Source organism: Mixophyes fleayi, chromosome 12 (assembly GCF_038048845.1).
Source record: "Mixophyes fleayi isolate aMixFle1 chromosome 12, aMixFle1.hap1, whole genome shotgun sequence".
Classification (NCBI taxonomy): Eukaryota; Metazoa; Chordata; class Amphibia; order Anura; family Limnodynastidae; genus Mixophyes; species Mixophyes fleayi.
The window spans coordinates 49,499,472-49,522,002 of record NC_134413.1 but is presented as its reverse complement, the minus strand read 5'-3'; the positions used below and the strand labels follow the sequence as shown (position 1 = coordinate 49,522,002).

Here is a 22,531-nt window from a genome sequence, read left to right as displayed (position 1 = left end):
ATCGACGTCAGTGACAGCTGCTGCGGGAGAGAGGCGGCTGCTGGGTCCCGGCGCCTGGCGGATTGGTAAGTTTCTGTGCTTTTTTTTTATGGCTGGCCCGCGGCACCCCAGTGACAGCGCCGTGGCACCCCTGGGAGCCGCGGCGCACACTTTGGGAACCACCGGACTACAGTGATGTATGTGTGTCAGTTATTACCCTCTGCCTGGAAAGATCACCTCATAGGGACTTAGCCTCTAGTACCATCAGCCTAGACGGTTTGCCCGATTCCTGTAGGCATAATTTTTTGTAAAATAATGATTAAAATTGGGCACAGTTTGCAAAATGAAAATTACATATCCATAGAAGTAATCATTATGTTATAGCTTTAAAAGAAATTAGTAGATATTTTACTCAGAATGAGAAAAGAAAAAAGATTGAAGCTTTGAAAAATGTGGCAAAACATGTTCAGAGAATATGGATAAGCCAAGGATGCACAGCTGAATGTTTTATGAAAACATCAATACTGGTGGCAGAATGCCCAAGATAAAAACATAAGATTTGTTTAAAACGTACAAATTGCAGACTACACATAATGTATCGCTCTCTTGTTGTTTTCATAATTTACCATTTTCTAATTGGTTGTTAACGCTTCTATACCCCTAAAAACTTATGTATAATTATATGATTTATTTCTGCAGTAGTTTCAGTTTGGAAACCAGACACTTGGGTGGTCTCTTATTCTGTGCTCTGATCGATCGTTCCTATAGATATTTGATAAACTGCTGACTGACTTATTCAATTACAGGTGGTTATTCTGCTAACGTAGATAAAGAAGCCCAACATTACATCTTTAACAATATATTACACACCCAATATATATTAGTTCCACATAAATGATATAAGTTAATGTACCAACACACATTGTATTACTCATTTGGTGATATATTTGTAAAAGTACCTTCATGTATGTTTGTGCATCCCAGATTCCATAACTCCCATGTTAACAGCACTAGTGCAGAATTCTCATGTAGTGCATGAGTATATTACCATCATGATCTAGAGCAGAATTCTTATCACATAACCATTAGTGCCAAAACAATATACTACAGGTTGCATGCAATATATACCTTGCTGAATACATTAATGCTGCCAGTATACATGTGATCACACACAAAAATATAACTCCCATTATACCTTCACCGCTTCCCATACAAAACACCTGTTCATAATATATATATATATATATACACACACACACCACTGTTCATACTGCGTGTCTGGCCATCCAGATGCAAGACTACATATAGCACCAGACTAGCCTTTTTTAGAATCCGATGCCCTCCATGATCTGCTGTGTCCCTGTTTGCGTGATGAAACGCTCACGATGACTTCTGTATTTCAGGTACAGTAGCTTGCAACATGGTTATTGCGAACACCTACTGCTGCGACATCATTGCTGAAGGACAGGAGCAGTGAACCCCACTAAGCATTCAATAAGGCTAGAACAAATTGTTAAGGCTTACAATCTATCAGTGTATTTGCTCTATACTATCATTTTACACTACAGGGAGTAAACCGTTGAGACAGAACACAAGGAGAAAAAGTTTGTTCTATTGCAAAAATGTTTTATATATTTAAATGCTTCAAATACAATAGAAAACAGCTGCAATATCCAGTGTCCCATGATAAGTGTTTTAAGCACCACATTGTGCAGGGCCTTCACCGCAAAACTTTTTTTCTTACAATGTCAGTATCCCACAGAACTTGATCCCAGTGGTAATGTGACAATTCAGTAGCCCAGGTTTCCGAGGAAATGGGGGGCCCCATTCAAAGCCCGGCACGTAGGAGTATTTGGTAAACGTTACCTCAGTTACAAACCACTATCTGGAAATAACTACTTCAATATGAAGCAGGCAGTCACCACTTTGTTTGTGGCTGCATAATGAATGCACATTTTAGTGGCTTTACTACTTGTTTCTTGTAGCAGTACAATCATTCCATGGTTTGGAAGGATCCATCAGAAATCTGCTGTCTGAAGTCCAAAAAACAAATGCAGGATATTTCATGAGGCTTCACATCAATGCAGTTGTGATAGGTAGCCATCCAAAGCCTATCAGAAAAAAAAAAAAAGTGTAAAAACAAAAAACAAAACAGAAATTACTCAATTACCTTTACACGCTATTGGATGTAACAGTATTTACAGCAGTTGTCTAGATCAAGGTCTCAGCCCCCTAACAGTGCAGGTTTTCCAGTTGACAAAGAAATTCGTACAACCTGTGGATCTGTTAAAATGTGTCAGTCAGTACTAATTGCTACACCTGTGCTCCAGCAAGGAGACATGGAAGCCATGCATTGTGAGGGATCCTGAGGACCAGGATTAACAGGTCTAGATGTCCCCCACAGTTAACTGCATTTATAGGAGTTATAATTGTAGACAAAAGTTTAGTTTTGTTTTTTTTGAGTTGTAAGTAAAGAGGTCAATCAGTGCACGTCTCTCATGCCAAACTAAAGGTCTTCTGCACTCAATCAGTTCTCTGCCAGAATATGGGAATACAATCAAACCTTGCCCAGATCCATAGGACTATTTTTGTACCGATAACTATAGGCCAGTCTGCTTCCTTTCAGTGGTTAGTTCGGTGGAGATGTTGCCTATAGCAACCAGATTCTAGTTATTTTGTAAAATGTACTAAATAAATGGTAACTAAAATCTGATTGGTTGCTATAGGCAACATCTCCACTTTTCAAACCCGCTGGAAACTTGCAGCTTAAAATATTTAAGCCTAAAATTTGGCCATATTTTTTTTTAAGGAATATGCATTACAAATACTACAGCTGCTAGTTTCACGTTACTTGCATAATGATGTGATCCTTACTAGAAGAATGTGTGTAGCAAGAATTATTTACCTTGGCTATGTTGCCAGTATAACCTGGAACGGATGCAAGGTGACTTTCTTGCTGCCACATCTCACTTAGTTGATGTTTTAATATCTGGACATTTCTAGAAAAAAAATAAAAAAAATTACTACAGCAAATATCAGCCTCATGAATACAGCACAATATATTGTACACACCTCCAACTTGTATGTACTGTACAAAAGTTTTAGGCAGGTGTGGAAAAGATGCTGCAAAGTAAGAATGCTTTCAGAAATAAAAGTGGTAAGAATTTTTTATTGATCAAAATACAAAGTGAATGAACAGAAACAAAATCTAAATAAAATCAATATTTGGTGTCATCACCCTTTGTGCAAGTGTACCTAGAAGAATTGATGCTGTTTTGAAGGCAAAGTCTGGGATTTTGTAGGATTATAGTCAGGTGTATGATTAATCATACCAAACAGGTGATAATGATTATTATTTTCATGAAACATCATGACAGGATACTGGATGAAACAGTTCTTTACTGAAACAGCTGTGTAGGAGGCTTAAAACTGGGTGAGGCACAACCAAACTGACATGAAACTCTTCCACAACCTCACCTTTGCAGCACAGGTCATACACCATGGCAAGACTGAGCACAGCAACAAGACACAAGGTAGTTGCATCAGCAAGGTCTCTCCTAGGCAAAGATTTCAAAGCAGACTGGGGTTTTAAGATGTGCCGTTCAAGCACAAAGAAACAGGCAACGTTTAGGACTATAGATGCAGTGGTCGGCCAAGGAAGCTTTGTGCATCGGATGAAATACATATCATGTTTACTTCCCTTTGAAATCTGAAGTTGTCCAGCAGTGCCATCAGCTCAGAGCTGGAAAAAAACTAGTAGGACCCAGGTACACCTCATCTACTTTTTGGAGAAGTCTGGACAGAAGTGGTCTTCATGGAAGAATCGCAACCAAATAGTCATACCTTCGACATAGAAACAAGGCCAAGAGACTCAACTATGCACGGAAACATAGAAAAATGGCAGCAGGTGCTCTGGACTGACAAGTCAAAATTTTAAATATCTGGCTGTAGCTGAAGGCAGTTTGTTTGTCGAAGGGCTGAAGAGCGGTACAATAATGTGTCTGCAGGCAACAGTGAAGGATGGGGGAGGTTCCTTGCAAGTTTGGGCTGCATTTCAGCAAATGGAGTTGGGGATTTGGTCAGGATTAATGGTGTCCTCAATGCTGAGAAATTGAGGCAGGTATTTATCCATCATGTAATACCATCAGGGAATCGTCTTATTTCTGCAGCAGGACAATGACCCCAAACATGCAGCTGATGTCATTAAGAACCATCTTCAGCATAAGGAACAATGGCCCCTATAGAGCCCTGATCTCAACATAGCCTGTATGGGATTACATGGAGAGAAAGATTTGAGCAAACCTACATCTACAGAAGATCTGGTTAGTTCTCCAAGATGTTTGGAACAACCTCCCTGTCGAGTTCCTTCAAAAACCGTGCAAGTGTACCTAGAAAAATTGATGCTGTTTCGAAGACAAAGTGGTCACACCAACTATTGATTTTATTTGTTCATTCACTTTGCATTTTCTTGATTGATAAATTACCACTTTTTTTTTTAAAAGCATTCTTACTTTGCAGCATTTACCCACTCCTGCCTAAAACTTTTGAACAGTATTGTATATACACATATGCGCGCGCGCGCACACACACACACACACACAGATAAGCCACAACACCACTGACAAGTGAACATCATTGATCATCTCGATGCAATGACACCTGTCAAGGGGTGGGATATATTAGGCAGCAACTAAACAAACAGTCAGTTCTTAAAGTTGATTTGTTGGAAGCATGAAAAATGGGCAAGCATAAGGATCTGAGAGACTTTGGCAGGGGCAAAATTGCGGTTGCTAAATGTCCAAGTGAGAACATCTAAAAAAACACGACAGTTTTGTGGGGTGCTCCAGTTATGCAGTGTTTAACTACAAAAGGTGGTCCAATGAAGGACAACCAGTGAACCGATGGCAGGGTCATGGACACGGGCTCACTGAGGCATGTGGCGAGCAAAGGCTAGAGAGTCTGATCCAATACCACAGAAGAGCTACTGTAGCACAAATAGTTGAAACCGCTAATGCCGACTATGCTAGAAAGACGTCAGAACACCGGCCACCAACTGGTCTGAGTGCCCATGACGACCCCTGTACACAGCTGAAAATGCCTACAATGGGCACGAACTGGACCATGGTGCAATGGAAGGATGCAGCCTGGTCTGATGAATCACGTTTACTTTTAAATCATGTGAACAGCCGGGTGTGTGCAACGATTACTTGAAGAGTTTATATCAATTTATATAGCGCCAGAAAATTCCGTAGCACTTTACAATTGGCGACAAAGTAATAAACAAACTGGGTAAGACAGGTGAAAAGGCCCTGCTTGCAAGCTTACAATCCATGGCACAATGGGAGTTGGATACATGAAGTTAAGTCTACATATTGCATTCTGGTCCAGACACATTGCAAAGTTAAAAAACAAAAACAAAATTGACTAGTATGCTATATGATCCAATCACACAGCAATGTTTGTCAGAGGGTTATTGGCTTGTGTGAATTGTGTAACTGGTGGTAATCTAGTGTGGTTAAGAAGGTGTTTGAGGAATTATAACCTTGCCTGAAGGCGAGTTCAGAGAACTGAAGGTTTTGTAGACCAGAAGAAAGTCTTATTGTGCGAGGGAGAAAATTCCATAGAGTCGGTGCAGCTCGAAAGAAATCCTGTAAATGAGAGGATGTAACGAGAGTGGATGAGAGACGCAGATCTTGTACATAACAGAGGTGTCGAGTTGGTAAATATTTTGAGACAAGTGAGGAGATGTATGTTGGTGCAACTTTGTTGATGGCCTTGTAGGTTAGTAAAAAGTATTTTATACTGGATTCGGTAACAACCAGTGTAGAGTGATTCAGCAGAAGAATAACGATTTGCAAGGAAAATCAATCTGGCCACTGTGCAAAATAGATCAGTAAAGAGGGAATTACAACAGTCAATGCTGCATAGGAGTGCATGAATTAAGGTTTTTGCAGTGTTAGGTGAGCATTCTGGAAATTTTTTTTTTAGATGTATGTAACATGATGTAAATATAGAGTTGATTTGAGGAACAAAGGATAGTTCTGAGTCAAGGATTGCACCTAGGCAGCAAGCTTGAGGGGTGGGGTTTAAGGTCATGTCAACAGAAATAGAAGTGTCAGGTATGCTTCTATTGGTGGGTGGGAATATTATTTAATTCGGTTTTAGAAATATTGAGTTGGCGAGAGGACATCCAAGATGAAATAGCAGAAAGACCGTCACTAACATGGGACAATGCAGACGTCGAGAGATCAGGAGAAGATGGATACATTTGGATATCATCTGCATAAAAAAGGATTCTGAAATCCAAAAGGAGCTCATTCGTTTACCTAGACAAGTAGGATGAGACCTAGAATAGGACAGGGTCTTGAAGATCTAGGGATTGTAGCGTCTGTATGAGGAGAAAGAGTGGTCAGTGTTGAATGCAGCAGAGTTCCAGGAAAATTAGAAGAAAGGAGTAACAGCCTTTAGTTTGAGAAGTGATCAAATCATTAACAACCTTGGTCAACGCAGTGTCTGGAAGTTTGAACGAAAGTCAGACTATAGAGGATCCAAAAGGTTGTTTGTCGAAAGGAAGCATGAGGAGAGTGTAGGCAAGTCTCTAGAAGGTTAGAGGTGCATGGGAGCAGAGATGGGAAGCGGGAGCTTGGGTCAAAATTTAGTTTTTTCCCCAGAATAGGAGTAATCACCATGTGCTTGAATAGAGATGGAAAGACACCAGTAGAGAGATTGATTACAGACTTAGGGGGGGGTATTTAATTGACGGCGTGGTCACAGAAAATCGAGCGCTCTAAAAATATTACCGTTAATACGGTAATTACTTGCTGAATTTCAGCTCGCAGCTCCCTGAGCCGGAAGCTGAAATCCAGCGAGTAAATTACCGTATTAACGGTAATATTTTGCGAGCGCTCGATTTTCTGTGATCACGCCGTTAATTGAATACCCCCCTTAGAGTTCGAGGTGGAATAAGTGCAGGAGACAAGGATCTACCAGTTTGTGATTGAATAGGATCAAGAGGACATGAGGTAGAGTAGGAAGATGAGAATAGATACTTCATCTTCATTTGCGAGGTCAAATGAAAAGGTGTCAGAGGGTGCTGGGAAGGAATTGAGCCGACTACTTGTTGAGGAACAGGAAACCATTTCTAGTCTGATCTTCTTAATCTTGTCCTTGAAGTAGGAAGCAAGATCCTGGGCACTGATAGTAGATGGAGTGTTAGGGGTGGGAGGATTGAGGAGAAATTGAAGAGGTGTTAAGGCATTTGGGGTTAGAAGCCCAAGCATAGATAGACAGGAAGCATGTTTGTTTTGCAGTGTCCAGAGCATTTCAATAGGAGTGATCAATAGAAATAAATGGGAAGAAATCATTAGAGGTACGAGATTTACGCCAGTGACATTCTGTTACGGGAAAGTTTTTGAATATTTCATGTTACTTTAGTGTGCCATGGCTGACATCGAAGTCAACATGGAGTATGAAGAGTCCCTGTAGCCATTTGATCAAAGGGCTGTTAGGGTTTGGTGAAAATGAGGTACTGCTGTCTCAGGGGAAGAGAATGTACGGATAGGGGAGTGGTGGTGTTGGAGAGGTGGAAAATTGTTAAATATAAGAGTTAAGATTTCTGTGATTATGAGGAGGCCTGGTGGAGTTTAACAAAAGAAGTTAGAGCAGTGGGGGCGAGTGTGTAGCAGATAAGGTGATTATCTGCGAGGAGGAAAGGTGTTATGGAAATCTGAAACAGAGCATGGCCTAGAGAAAATAATGGCAAAGTTATGGCCATCTTAATGAGTAGATGGCACAATGAAAAAGGCAGATGCAATGTGGTGCTCTGGGCAATGTACTGCTGGGAAATCTTGGGACTTGACATTCATGTGGAAGTTACTTTGACACGTACCACCTACCTAAACATTGTTGCAAACCAAGTACACCACTTCATGGCAATGGTATACCCTGACCAGCAGGACAATGTGTATTGAATATATGTTAAACTATTGAATTGAGGCGTTTCAATCAAAACAGTTGCCAGAGGTGTATAAAATCAAGCACCTAGCTATGCAGTCTCCATTTGCGATACAAAATGGGTCATTCTGAAGAGCTCAGTGACTTAAAGCCTGGTACTGTGATAGGATGCCACCTTTGCAATAAAAGTGTTGGTGAAATTTCATCCCTACTGAATATTCCAGTCAACTAAGTGATATTAGAAAGTGGAAGTGTTTAGGAACAGCAACTCAGCCATAAAGCGGAAGATCACGTAAAATCAGAGCGGGGGTCAATGACTGCTAAGGAACAGGAGCTTAATGGAATAGGTTTTCATGGCAGAGCAGCTGCATGTAAGCCTCACATAACCAAGACCAATGCCAAGTAGGAGGATGAAGCGGTGAAAAGCACACAGACACTGGACTGTGAAGCATTGGAAACGTGTTCAGTGGAGAGACGGATCACGCTTCTGTTTGGCAGTCAGATGGGAGAGTCTGGGTTTGTTGAATGCCAGGGTAACGTTACCTGCCTGACTACATTATGCCAACTGTGAAGCTTGGAGGGATAAGGGTATGGGGCCATTTTTAAAATTTCTCCTATGCCCCATATGAAGGGCAATCAATGTTTCAGCACACCAAGTCATTTTGGACCGTGTTATGCTTCCAACTTTGTGGCAACAGTTTGGGGAAGGCCTTTTTCTATTCCAACATGACTGTGCCCTAGTGCACATAAGGACTACAAAGATATCTGGGTAAATGTATGAAGCTCCGGGTTCTTAAACACCCGTGAGTTCGGCATCTTCAGCGCTTAAATTCAAAGCGGCGCTGCCTTGTAAAGGGAAACTTCCCTTTACAAGGCAGCGCCGCTTTAAATTTAAGCGCTGAAGACGCCGAACTCACGGGTGTTTAAGAACCCGGAGCTTCATACATTTACCCCATCGTGTGATTAGTTTGGTGTGGAAAAACTGGACTGGCCTGCACAGAATCCTGACCTCAACCCCATCGAACACCTTTGGGATGAACTGGAATGGAGATTGATGTTGGCCGAGAAAGCCTGGCTTGCAGTGTCCGACCTCACAAATGCTCTACAGAATGAATGGGCACAAATTCCCACAGAAACACGCCAACATCTTGTGGAAAGCCTTCCAAGAAGAGTGGAAACTTATCACTGCAAAAAGGGGACCAACTCCATATTAAAGTATATGCATTTGAATAGTGTCATTACTGTCCCTGTTGGTGTAATGGTTGTGTCCGAATACTTTTGCCCATATAGTATATAACGCACACACACTATACCAAATGTTACAAGATTATATTTAAATATCAGAGAAATTGTTTATGGACCCATTGGAACCCTGTATATTCCAACTGCACCAAGGGATTCAGTACACTTACACATCATCCGATTCTGAACTTGTAGATACCGGTGTCCACCATCTCTTCACAATTGCCTGAAGCCAATTAAGACCAACTATAACATGTCTGTAAAACAGAAAAGGTTATGTAGAAAACAATATTTTGGTTGTCAGTAATCAGGATGATAAAATTGCCATAAAAACATGTATGTGGGAGCAGGGGGGGGGTGGGAAAGTCTTCAGACAAGCAGGCATGGATAAATACAAAATATAATAGATGATCCAGCAACTTTAGAAGGGAAAAAAAAAAAAAAAATTGCATATTCACCCTACAGCTCTAAAGAGGCTAATGATTACATATCCCTTTTCCTTATTGCGTGGGAATATTGCCCCTCAATACTCCCACATACCAGCTAGTGCCCCAACAGTACAACAGACAGTGCACACAGGCAGAGTTCCCACATACCAGAGCATCCTTCACACACACCACTCTAATCCCTGTGAGCAGGTCATGCAACAGCCAATTTTGTGTAACCAGCAGTTGCTCACAGCTGCTGGTACATAGGAGTGTGTCTCATGGGGAGGTCAGTGTCAAGTAGAGATGCTCACTGACACCCCCCGTGTTTTGGTTCTGGATTACCGTCGTGTTTTGGTTTTGTTTTGCAATTTTGTTTAAAAATCAATGTTTTTGGGCATAAAATAACCTAATTTAGTGCTCCACCTGTTTCTTGAATAAGTAATGTAATTGTAAAGCTAATAAATTAGGTAGAAAGCAGTTTAATCCCTGGTAGGCCGTCCTTAATTCTGCACACAAACCTGGTTGTCTTCCTCTTCATCTTAACCTATTGGCAATGCAGCCATTGTCATCAGGTGTATATTACACCCTACACTTATAGTTAAATCTCCAAAGAAATAGACAAAGGCAGTTTGGTTTCAGTCTCTATACCCCCCCCACTTGTAGTTAAATATAAAAAAAAAAAAAAAAAAAAAAGCAGCCTGCAGAGACTGTAGAATTAGAATATAAAAATAAATGGACAAAGGCAGTTTGGTATCTGTCTGCAACAGACCCCCCTCTCCACTAGGAGTAAAATAGAAAACTATTCAGCAGTTATATAATCTAGAATATAAATAGAAATGGAGAAAGGCAATTTGGTATCTGTCTGCATGATAATCATCAACATCCTCATTAGCGCCCTCGTCGCCTACACAAATCTCCCCCTCATCCTCTTCCAATTCCAAAGTGGTATCCTCAATTTGTGCATCACCGGCTACACTCGGGCTGTTCAGGCACACATCAGCAGAACTGCTGAAAGGACCCTTCTTTATGGGTACACTAACGAATGCTAATGATTAGACATAACACTGTTGGATGGACTCTCCACAGGGATTGTCGTCAATTCTGATTCAGAGCATACATTATCCATGAACGCCTTACTGTTTTCTTGCAGCTCAGCTTTGACGCGCAACAGTAGTTGTGCACCACGTTTAGACTCCAAATTACTTGGTCACGAGTGACTGTACAAGAAGGCTCAGTAACATTTTTTGGATCTGCCACTAATAGAGGAAGGCGAAGGCCTCATCCTCTCTTTGCCACTGCGTGTGTAGAATGGCATGTTGACTATTTTTTTTTAAATCGGCAGTTAACTTTTCCTTAGTTACTCTTTTTTGCTTCAACACGATAATTTTTGCGGTGTGTTTTTTTGACAGATTTCAAAAGACTGTAGTTTGACATCGCCTTTCCCAGATGACGTACTGGGAACACCACCATCAGGACTGGTGACAGAACCGGGTTGTTGATTCTGCTCATATGTGGCCTGCTTTGAATCCATGGTAATGAGGCGAAAGCACTTGTAGTGCTAAAAATTGTTTTAGCTACTGCTGACAAATAGGACTTTTGACAGCCAGAAAAATGAATGCAAAAGAATGGGGAACACCCCAAAAGCACTGGAGTGCCAGAAACTGAACAAAAACCCTCCTCTATCCTCCTCTTACTGCTGCAACAATTGGTATTAAGATTAGAATGGTATTGAATAGAAACAATAATGTGTCCAATTACTGCTTTGTCCCTGCACTGATATAGCCTGTGTGACCTAACCCTGCTTTCTCCCTCTGTCAAATGGCGATGGATTACTGTGGAGGCTGGTATTTATGCTTTTCAAATCTCGCGAGAACAGAGCTCAGAAATACAAATACGTCACAATGACGTTTTGCCTCGATTTCGATTCCGAACGGGTGGGAGTGTATCGAGCGTGCTCGGCACTCGGATAGGCTAAATTTGGATCTTGGGGAATAGAGCCCGCCCATCTCTAGTGTAAAGTGTCTCCTGTTGTTGCTGACATCCTTTTCTTAAGTGCCAGCAGCGGCTATCTGCAGCTGACCGTAACGTGGAGGTTACAGTTAATCGCCTGTACAGTCATTAGGATACATTTTTTGCTTGCCATTACATTTGCCCAGCCTGGAAGACAGATATCTAAAATGTGAATTTCATACATGAGGGAATAGTCAATGTTTAGTCCTGTTCTGACTTTTCGTTGCGGTTGTTTTTTTTTAGAGAGTGTATAGCATTTAGTAACCTAAGCAAGTTACATGTGTCACAAGCCTAAACTGCAAAATAAAGAAAAGGTCAAAGTTACAAGTACACCACTGGCCACATTTTCCTCATCAGTTAATATCTTGTGTATATTTTATGCCGCTTACCTGTATTTAATGTGATCATATTACATAAAATAATGTGAAAGCATATGCTAAAAAGTGGTCCAGGCAAGAACATTTTTTTTTTTTTTTTTGAAGACTGCTACTGTTGACATGGCACAGACCTAGCAAGCTGTACACAAACCCCTTAAAAAGTATCAATATTAAATATTCAACTGTAAATGGCTAGGGCCCAGCTAGCATGCTGGTATGGCTGTCACACAATTGCCATTTTGTGAGCAGAGACATGGGAGGGTTTTCATATAAATGGATAAATGAGTAATTGCGGTTGTTAAAACTAGCTAAAAATTTGTGGAACAGAGTTGCACAGCTCTCATCAAGCAAACTAATGCACAATATTGTCAATATACTTGCAAATCAGGACTATTAAACAACAAATCTTTATATACAGCAGAAGCAGCAAAAGTGTTCAACTCACTCTTCAAATTTACTTTTAAGGAGAGAGTGAACCAATGGGAAGAGATCGACACAGCAGCCAACTGAAAAGGAAGCTTTGTCTTCTTGTAGGCTGTAATCAAAATGGAAATTGCAAGTTAAAAAAAACAAAAAAAAAAGCAGAACTATTAAATCGTTTAAACAGGTTTGGCGAGTAGAAGGATTAAGTAGCCTTAGTTTGCCATTAAAAATTGTACAAGAATACAAGATAATATGCCACAGAAAAAAAAACCAAAAACCACACACTACCTGTTTGTAATAACTGGAAGACAATCAGCCATCACCCCTAGATCTTGTATCCTGTGGACACAGAATAAGAGTGTTATCTGTAATTACAGTTAAAAATTATGTGTTTGTGTACAGGAGTCAATGCGTGACGATTTGGCCAGCCAGCTTTAAAGCTGGCAGTTTTCTTGTAGACAAAAAAAACAAAAAAAAAAAATACGGCAACTTTAAACTATGGGCGCCAAAATCTTTGAGAATTGGCGATTTGACAATAGAGTTTGATAAATAAATCCCTACGTGTAGTGCAGATGTCAGAAACTTAACATGGAGAATTAGACTAAACATCAAAATGCAATTTATTTTTGTAAATGGGATCAATGATCAATATGTCAAGACTGTCCCCATTTTATTTAAAACTGTCATAGAAAGCAAACCACCAAAATCATCATGTTCATAAATATAAAGCATAGTCAAACATAAATACCTGACTAGATAGGCTACGAGCTCATTCACATTGCATTTCCTCCAAAAAGTGAGGGCTACATTTAGCCCAAGATTCCGGCTGAAGAGGACCTGAGTCATTGTTTCATGATCCTTAGAGATCTAAAAAAACAAATTAAAATCACTGCAATTAAATATTGTAAGTGTTGCAATTTAGGAAGATACCTTAAAATGCAGAGCTTAAGAGGGAAGGTAGTGGAACACCGGCATAAAGTCACTTAATGAGTGCCAATGCCTGCACTTGTGCAGGAGGGATGCAGTACCATCCTTCCACAACAAAGTGAGTCAACTGACATCTGGTTGAGGGTGGTGGAAATACCGTCTCAGACGTCATTCCAAAATAGATTATAAATACGTGATTGGGTTCAGAACTGCAACATATGCATAACATTAATGTAATGTTCATACCACTGAGCCCACTTGATCTCTGTAGAATGGGGGGACATTATCACCCTGAATGACATCCTCCCTATCAGGAAATAAATTCTTCAACATGGGCTTAAGGTGATCACTCTGTACCACTATTTAGCAATTAAAAGGCAAGGTCAATCCTAAGAGAAAGATGGTACTAAAACCATGCCTGGAAAAAGTTCCCCGTAATACAACAGAACTACCATAACCCTTCACTGTTGGAAGCAAGGACTTAAGCGTTCTTTACGTTGGCACCACACATGCACTGGCCCGTTTGTTGAGAACATGGTGAAGGATTCATCCGACCATATCCAATTTCCTCCACTCCCGATAACTACCAATGCACGATTGCAAGTTTGAAGGTCTGATTGTTTTTTGATGAAACTGGCTGCTCCCACGACAGGCGGAAAATTAGCAGTTAATTGACCTGCAGCTACTCGTCCGATTGGTCTTGTACTTTAAATTAATGCATGGATTTCAGGCCGGCACCACTGTGCAAATAAAAACATTGGTTCTTTGTATCCTCCAAAAGTCCATTTTAAATAACTTTCCCTCACCTACAACCACCTTGTTTACACATCTCAAGCTTCACATTAAAATACTCTCCTCCACACCCCTTTATATCTGCCTCTGACCTGCACCTCACTTCTGGTAACCACGTCTCACTCCTGCCTAGTGACGTCTCACATGTTGCTACCCACTTCTGAGATTTCTTACCAATTACATTTAAGCTCTTCACCCAGCTTTTAAATCTAGATGTTCTTTGAAAACTCACCTCATTATTGGAGCCTAACCTACTCTCACCTATACTACCAACACTGGTACACTCTTACAACTGTGCCAATCTCCACTCCAGCCATGCTCACTAATCTATTCTTCATTTAACCCTACATTCACAAGACTAAGCTTTCTCATGGGCTATCCCAACCCTTCTTCACGTTTGTACTTATCTTGTCTACCTTTTATGCACAGTCCCCCCCCCCCCCCCTTCCTTCCTTCAGATATCAATGCTACCATTTGGTCCATCTTTGCTCATGAAACATTAGCACATTTAGCTGTCTTGGTCACTGAAGTTCCTGCCAAATGGCTCCCTACTTCAGGGTGAACAGGACCTAAGCCACACTAAGATGTTATATTATTTAACACATGAACCACTGCTGGGGGCTTTTTGCTTCAATATGCTTGGCACACCTCATTTACCCAGGTGTTTTCCTACTACCCATGATTCATACAACAATTCGCAATTTATACAACTGGGCACGAAACAGGAGTGGGGGAACGTGATATGTTTATTTTTCCCCAGACATTGGTACTTATTGTGTACACAGACAATTCTGAAGCCAAAAATAAAGCAGTACATAATGCATCTAAACACTGACAGTGGAAAGTTACTTACTACCCACTGCTACAATACTTTGAAAAATCTAATCCAAATGTTAAGCCAAAGCCATGGATCAATTAACAATCTAAAACATTTTTGATGACTTTCTGTAATTATGGCATTGTCTTTACTCTCACATACTAGCAGGATCAACTTACTTTGCAGAGATTGAGAATGGATTTAAAATATATAGATTTTATTTGGGGTTTAGATTCACATTAATCATGGGGCTATGCTAAATGGCACAGAATGGTAGGATATAACTAAGCTTTGGCAATCATTACCTTATGAAGTGACTTGCTTTGGTAAATGCCTTTATTATTTTGTATTAAGGTAGCCATACACAGGCCAATCATACTGCTCTGCACAAGTGAGAGAATTACTGTAAGATTTGGCCACACCTGTGGGAGGCAACACTGGACAAGACTTGGCTGCTTATTAACCAATGAGTTTCCTTCTAAAACATTAAGATGAACATGATAAAAGTAATGCTTTGGGCAGAACTCAGTTTAGCACATGGAGCAAAACCATACCTCTGCAAAGAAACTGTTACACTTTGAGGACGCTCCCTCAGTCTGAGAGGAGTCCAAGTCACTGGAGTTCAACACAGAGAGTGTGTCGTTTTGGAGCTTCTCATGCAGGTTTCCAGCTGCCAGCTCATTTTCCTTATTTGCCATGTCACAGCCCCAGCCTTTGGGATGCTGCTTTCTTCTATCAGAGGGGCTCTGAGCTTGGTGCGGGGCTTTCCTCTTGCAAGACACCACTTTGCAAAGCTGCTGATTGCTGTTGGAAGGCTGTATGACCAGTGTTCTGTAGGAAATAGGAATGTGCAACTTTTAATGTAGAAATCTAACATAAGGACTAACTAAAATGTGTTCTGGCTATAAACCCCCCATCAAAAAAAAAAAAATTACACTGATTGAAGACAAATCAATGAGTATAGGCACATAGCTACATAATCTGTGAATGAAAAACACAATAGTGCACATTGGACAATTGTAACAAAACCAAACAGCAAATTGAGCAGCAACATTGAAATGAATCCCTTGCAATTGTTTCCCCAAAGTAAATGTAGGACCCAGCAAGAGATTTACATAGCCACATTACTGCAATTTTGCTCCTAAAGCAACAATGTATCAGATCAAGAACTTCAATGAGAGGCTCAATAGTTGTGAAGAAGGCTTCAGGGTGCACAAGAACATCCTGCAAGCGCCAGGACCGTCTCCTAAAGTTGATTCAGCTGTGGTATTGTGGCACCACCAATGCAGAGCTTGCTCAGGAATGGCAGCAGACAGGTGTGAGTGCATCTGCATGCACAGCGAGGGAAATACTTTTGAAGGATGGCCTGCTGTCAAGAAGGCCAGCAAAGACATCACTTCTCTCCAGGGAAAACCATCAGGGACAGACTGAATATGCAAAAGGTACAGGGATTGAACTGCTAAGGACTGGGGTAAAGTCATTTTCTCTGATGAATCCCTTTTAGGCTGTTTGGGGCATCTGGAAAAACGCTTCTCTGGAGAAGGAAAGGAGAGTGCTACCAGTCCTGTGTCATGCCAACAGTAAAGCATCCTGAGACCATTCATGTGTGGGGTTGCTTCTCAGCCAAGGGATGAGTTGGCTCATTCACAATTTTTTCCTAAAAACACAGCCATGAATAAAGAATGGTACCAAAACATCCTCCAAAAGCAACTTCTCCCAAGCATCCAAGAACAGTTTGGTGACAAAAAATGCCTTTTCCAGCATGATTGGGCACCTTGCCATAAGGCAAAAAAGTAATAAGTTGCTCAGGAATCAAAACATCGAAATGTTGGGTCCATGGACAGGAAACTCCCCTGACCTTAATCCCCATTTAGAATTTGTAGTCAATCCTCAAAAGGTGGGTGGTCAAACAAAAATCCACAAACTCCATGCATTGATTAGGCAAGAATGGGCGGCCATCATTCAGTATGTGGCCCAGAAGTCGATTGACAGCATGCCAGGGCGACTTGCAGAGGTTTTAAAAAAGGGTCAACACAGGAAATATTGACTCTGCATAAATGTAATGCAATTGTCAATAAATGCCTTTGACACTTATGAAATGCTTGTAATTTTACTTCAGTATACCATAGAAACATCTGACAAAAAGGTCTAAAGAAACACTGAAGCAGCAAACTGAAAATACGTGTCATTCTCAAAACCTTTGGCCATGACTATATGTAAAATCCAACAGTGCATCAATATAAAAACGTTTTTCTTTTCCCATTAGCATTAGTGCTAAAAGTGACTGGTCCACTTTTAAATACAAGCCCACATGACATGGCAAACACTGATCAAACATCACAAGTGTCTCCAAACGAACAATAGGTTTATCTCCTCAGATTATTATGGTAATCTCCATTCTAGGTGCACCATACCTAGAAATGTATTTGTAAACAGTCATTATTTAATGGTCAGCATTTACACAAGAAATTCTCAGAGGTTGTCATTTTCTTGCTATGAAAGTGCAGTTAGCTTTGCAGTTCTTACCAAACTGGTAAAATACAAGTGGTCAATCACTTATTACATTATTGGACCAATTGTCTTGTGTATATAAGAGTTTTGTTTTCATTATACATTCACATAACATAGTTGGATATCAACTTCTTAGAAGCATACATGTCTCCAAAACTACAAATAAGTCAAAAGCTTGCAGGCCTTCAATGCTGCAACATAGTTTTTAGTGTGTTCATACCCTGACTGTAAACTGTCCATGACAATGCAGTCATCAGAGTGCCAGGACACATGCTCAGTACAAAGGTAATCATGGCTGAAATGTAAACAGCATATGTTTAGGAATGAATGAGCAGCAATGGTTGTCACAGGAATTAGTAAGCACTCTTAAAGCTGCATTCCCAGGCAATTAACAGTCTGTGCAAACTGCTTGTGAACAAACTCATTAAAATAAAGCAAATAATCCTAAATTCTGGAATTCAAGGCATCACTTCAGAATTATTATTTTTTTAACTTGCTGGTTTAAATTACATTGTCCCATCTGACCGCTAGTACCATAAACCAGTGTGAACTGTCCTTATTAGGAAACTTGCGCTAATAAACATCATTTGCTTCTAGAGCCTGCTTTAGAACAACTTCTCTGCTGTAATTCCTGTGACCTGCAGATTCCAAATCTAATCTGTGTTCCGGCTGTTCTGATATTTGGACCCATCGTCTAGTACCACTGCCCTGCCCGTTACCCTGCAGCTCTGGCCAGTGTGTGTTAGGCAAGGGGGGGGGGGGGAAACATTCACAGCAAGCCTGATCAACAAGAGCTCAGGGGTACCAGCCCAGGTGGAGGTGGTACACTAGCAGCAACAGTTACCGAGAAGGACACTAAAGAGTCCAATGATGGCAGCAGCTTAAGACCCTCTTACTGCAGTTAGAGGGTGCATTTGGGATAAAGAAAGGTGACAGTGGCAAGGCAAGCCCAACCGGACCCCAACACCACAACAGACAGGGTGACATAGGCAGTCCATCCTGTCAGATTTAATTGCTACATCTGATCAGACTGCAAAACAAAAACATTCATTGGCTTCCCTAGTGTTTAGTTTAAAAAAAAAAAACAAACAAAAACAAAAACTAATGCCACAAAGGAATAGTAGTTTTTTTTCATGATGAGCGGTTCACTTTAGGTCATAGGTGTATAAACATATTTTATAACTCCTCACTAGAGCAAGCAATATGGCAGCTTATATCAATACAGTGCAAATACTAACATGCTGAAAATTTAACTTTCCCTGTGCAGAATTGCTCATTTCTAATGTTTAATCAAACTTTGTTCACTCATAATAATGGTCTGAGTTTTAAGCGCTTAACTTATTTTATGGCTATGCTTATTACTGTGAAGCATTATACAAATTAACATATGATTTGAAGAATGCAAAAACAGTGCCTACAAATCCATCTACTCTGCCCTTATCAATGACACATGCATAAAATATATTCGATTTGCTCATGATATTCTAAAAATACAGCACTTCCCAGGATGACAACAAAAAGTAGTTAAAACACTGTACAAAAACAAAAAAAACAAGGAATATTGTTATCCATAGCAATGAACATTTTCTATTATAACTTGTACTATGCTGATCAAAGCTATTTGAGGATTGTTTGCTACAGCTTTGCATCATTGTTAGCAAATGACCATAATGTCTACAATTGATGTAAAGATTATTACACTCCGGTAACGGTTTACATGTTCGTTTGGAGACTCTAGACCAGTGGTGGGCAACAAAAGAACATTACATGTAGCCCCGAGTTCTATGTCCCTGCTCTGACTTATACCACAAAGTAGAGACTAAGACTTAAGCTGGGTACACACTACAGGTTTTTCACCCAATTATTGTGTCAATCACATGATAAACAACCATTGGGTCTGATATTGCTTTAGTGTGCATGCTCCCACGACCATGTTTTATAGTTCCAAAGCACATCGTATTGTCTCATCTGATTTAAAAAGCAGACTAAAAATCTCTGTAAATGATGGAACAATGTCGGGCAAATTCTGCAGTGTGTATGCACTCACGACCAGCAGTGTAGGCAGATCTCCATAGAGTTTCCAGAGCCACGATCTTTTCAGCAAGTGGTAATGACAGATGAAGTACACAGATCTGAAGTGTAAAACAGTATATGCGTATGCATGAATCGGCAAGCTGGTCAGGACTTAGTCGTTATGCCTCGGGAGACTTTTTCTGTAGCCAGCTTTTGCATCACACAATCTTCTCTGAACAGCGTAGTGAGGTCATACAGCACATCCAATCAGGAGAGGAGGTAGTTACTGTTACATCCAGTAAGTGTGGTGCATGTGGGGAAGACTGAAGGAAATCTGAGATTAGTGGGAGTCTGAGGCACGTTTTAGGATAAGTGATGTGGGGGTCATTTTAACTATTACTGAGATTAAGGGTAATATGTATCCCATTTGAAAGTTAGAGGGGGACACATGCATCCCTTGAAGTGCATATGATCACCCATAATGTGGAAGCCAACCTGATTGGCACAATATTGACTCTATGGTTAATATTGTTTCAATTATGCAATACAATATTCTTATGTTTTATGTGTTCAATTCTGTGCTTTTCAGAATTCAGATGGAAGGGGTCAAAGTTTGACATGGTTTGAGCAGATGTATTCTTAGTGCAAAAGGACAATTTTATTTACCTATAAGTTTAAAGAATAATGAAAGGTCAAGCTAAATAAAGTGAAGTGAGATTTGCAATCCCAACAATTATAACAATGTTGGTTTATGTGGTTTCCTTATCTCAAGGTAGACAATGTTCAATAGAAACTTCTTTACCATACTAGCAAACTAAATAAGATTATAGATCTTTACATTGTCTAACACAGTGGTTCCCAAACTTTTTCAGTTCGAGGCACCCTTAGAGTCTCCAAATTTTTTCAAGGCACCCCTCCAAAATAGTTACTTCTACTGTTTTAGAAGTAGTTGGGTCAAAAAATTGTAATAAGTATTTAGGTCACGACAGAAATACTTATTTAGTTGTATGCAAAAATGCCCCTCTGCATCCAGGCACACTGCCCTCTCACACTGTCCCCCTCCTCCGCCATCATTCTGTCCCCCTCCTCCGCCATCATTGCTCTCACTATTCCCCACGCCAGGTACCAGCCACAGAAAAAAGAAAGAAAACAGGAACTTACCAATCCGCTGGGCACCGGGATCCAGCAGCCTCCTCTCTCCCGCAGCGGTTACTGACGTCGATATTCAGTGACAGCTGCAGGAAAGAGGAGGCTGCTGGGTCCCGGTGCCCGGCAAGTTCCTGTTTTCTTTTTTTTCTAGGTCTGGCCCACGGCACCCCAGTGACAGCACCGCAGCACCCCTGGGAGCCGCGGCGCACAGTTTAGGAACCGCCGGTCTAACAGATGCTGTTAAAATGTATAAAAGCATGTATTTGTGTGCACCATGGGACATCTGTTTGAGAGGTGTCCACATCTGATGTGAAAGGAATAGACTTGATACTTACTTCAGAAGACTGAGAAACACTTTTTGCTTTATCACCCACCACTGCTGTGGACTGTCACTGTTCCTTTAAATAATTAAATCATAACTTACCATTTCAAATGGCCAAAGAGTTAAGAAAATATACACCCTTCAATGCACACAAACCTTGACAGCCTTTGCCTACAAAATGATAGCACACAGCTAACCATATAGGGCCCAATTCAAGTCCAGATATACAACCATTTGCATAGCTTATCTTACATGATTTCCCACTACACATGCCCAGAAACCAAACTTATGTATGTGAACACTAATGCACAAAATTCACATCTGCACACATCTGACACTTACAACACAAGGCAGTACAGTAGAGAGAAAGTGCATACCAACAGAGAACATGTACAGTAAGGGCATGTTAATACAGATGTGGCCTATTGTTGGTACACTTGCTTTCAGATGTACCTTTTACACCAGCTACAGGGCAGGTGTAACTGCAGGAGGATAGTGATGACAAACACCATAGTCTTAAAAAAACAAAACACAAATGTCTCAGTAGTCAACACAGAACCACTGTATTAAGACTTGTTTCATAATAATCATATGTACTGTATGCATTGAATATGCATTGACCATAAGCAAAATTTAATTTAAAAAAATGATACTATATCTGAAACATTTTACTTATATGGGTAGCAGTTTTAGTTTATGATAAAATAAAGGTTATGCTCATTCTGAATTATTGTATATTCACATGTGCATATACTTCATTCTACTATGCTAGGAAAGTATTGCTTATACAGAGTATATTTATACCTATATTCAAGTCATAACATATCTTAAGTACTTTGATTTAAATACAGGCAGAAGAAAAAATTGCACTCTTAAAAACACACAAATTACTGCCAATGTGTTCAGACTTGAATCAGACCAATAGTGTTACAAACACCACAAAATTAAACAAAACTAATGTACTAGGTAACTGACCGCTAATTTAGTAATCAGACGTGTGTATTAGTGCCAACAAATGGTATTTTCCTTACAAAGTTACACATCAGAAAAAAAAAAAAAAAAAGGGGACAAGTTAGATGTAAAAAGAGACGATGGATCCTACAGAGGAACCTTGGGAAGTGGTCTTGAACTTATACAGTTGGAAGTACATATTACATATCAGATTTCTAAAGAACTCAAACTATACCATCTCAAATTAAAAAATATATATCACAATACATGTTCTTTTTCATTTCTAACAAGGATTATTAGAAGCTTTCCTAATGCTGTGGTGCACTTCATCATGAATATATGACCATTAAAGGATCACTACAAGAGTCTACTTGGCCTACTCAAGCAGCCGGCCAGACTCAGACACCCATCATCAGATAGCATTCTTACCGTCTCATGGCCCCACCGTGTAGTAATAAACTGGACCTCACGGTCGGTATCTGGACGATTCTTCCTTATAAAGGGCTGCGCCATTCAAATCGCCCTGCACGGCATCCTGGGAAATCAGCAGTAGCAGCCGCCGTCAATCACACCCTCAGCCCAGAACGTTGTGATTAGTGGCGATTGGTGACCGGGCGGGGTGAGCGTTCCATGCAAC

At 40.4% G+C, this 22,531-nt stretch overlaps 1 protein-coding gene across 2 annotated transcripts; it reads right to left on the bottom strand.

The window, feature by feature from the left end:
* Nucleotides 1-1,584: 1,584 nt before the first annotated feature.
* Nucleotides 1,585-22,496, bottom strand: KATNBL1 (katanin regulatory subunit B1 like 1). Of its 2 annotated transcripts, XM_075193603.1 has the most exons (8): nt 22,324-22,493; nt 15,503-15,779; nt 13,161-13,279; nt 12,701-12,751; nt 12,435-12,524; nt 9,345-9,431; nt 2,885-2,978; nt 1,585-2,090 (listed from the first exon to the last, which is right to left on the bottom strand). In XM_075193603.1, the coding sequence occupies exons 1-8, from the start codon at nt 22,329-22,331 to the stop codon at nt 2,058-2,060; spliced, it is 759 nt and encodes a 252-aa protein (XP_075049704.1). In that variant the 5' UTR covers nt 22,332-22,493; the 3' UTR covers nt 1,585-2,057. The 2 variants fall into 2 exon arrangements, with proteins under 2 accessions (XP_075049704.1, XP_075049705.1); XM_075193604.1 differs by lacking the exons at nt 1,585-2,090; nt 2,885-2,978 and adding an exon at nt 4,481-5,627 and having other exon boundaries at nt 22,324-22,496.
* Nucleotides 22,497-22,531: the final 35 nt, after the last annotated feature.

What these genes read in the sequence shown, in the direction of transcription:
- KATNBL1 (XM_075193603.1), bottom strand. An exon ending in CTTCCAGTTATTACAAACAG is followed by an intron (nt 12,525 to 12,700) that starts GTAGTGTGTGGT and finishes TTTTGATTACAG; the next exon opens with CCTACAAGAAGACAAAGCTT. An exon ending in CTTAAAAGTAAATTTGAAGA is followed by an intron (nt 9,432 to 12,434) that starts GTGAGTTGAACA and finishes TCTGTTTTACAG; the next exon opens with ACATGTTATAGTTGGTCTTA.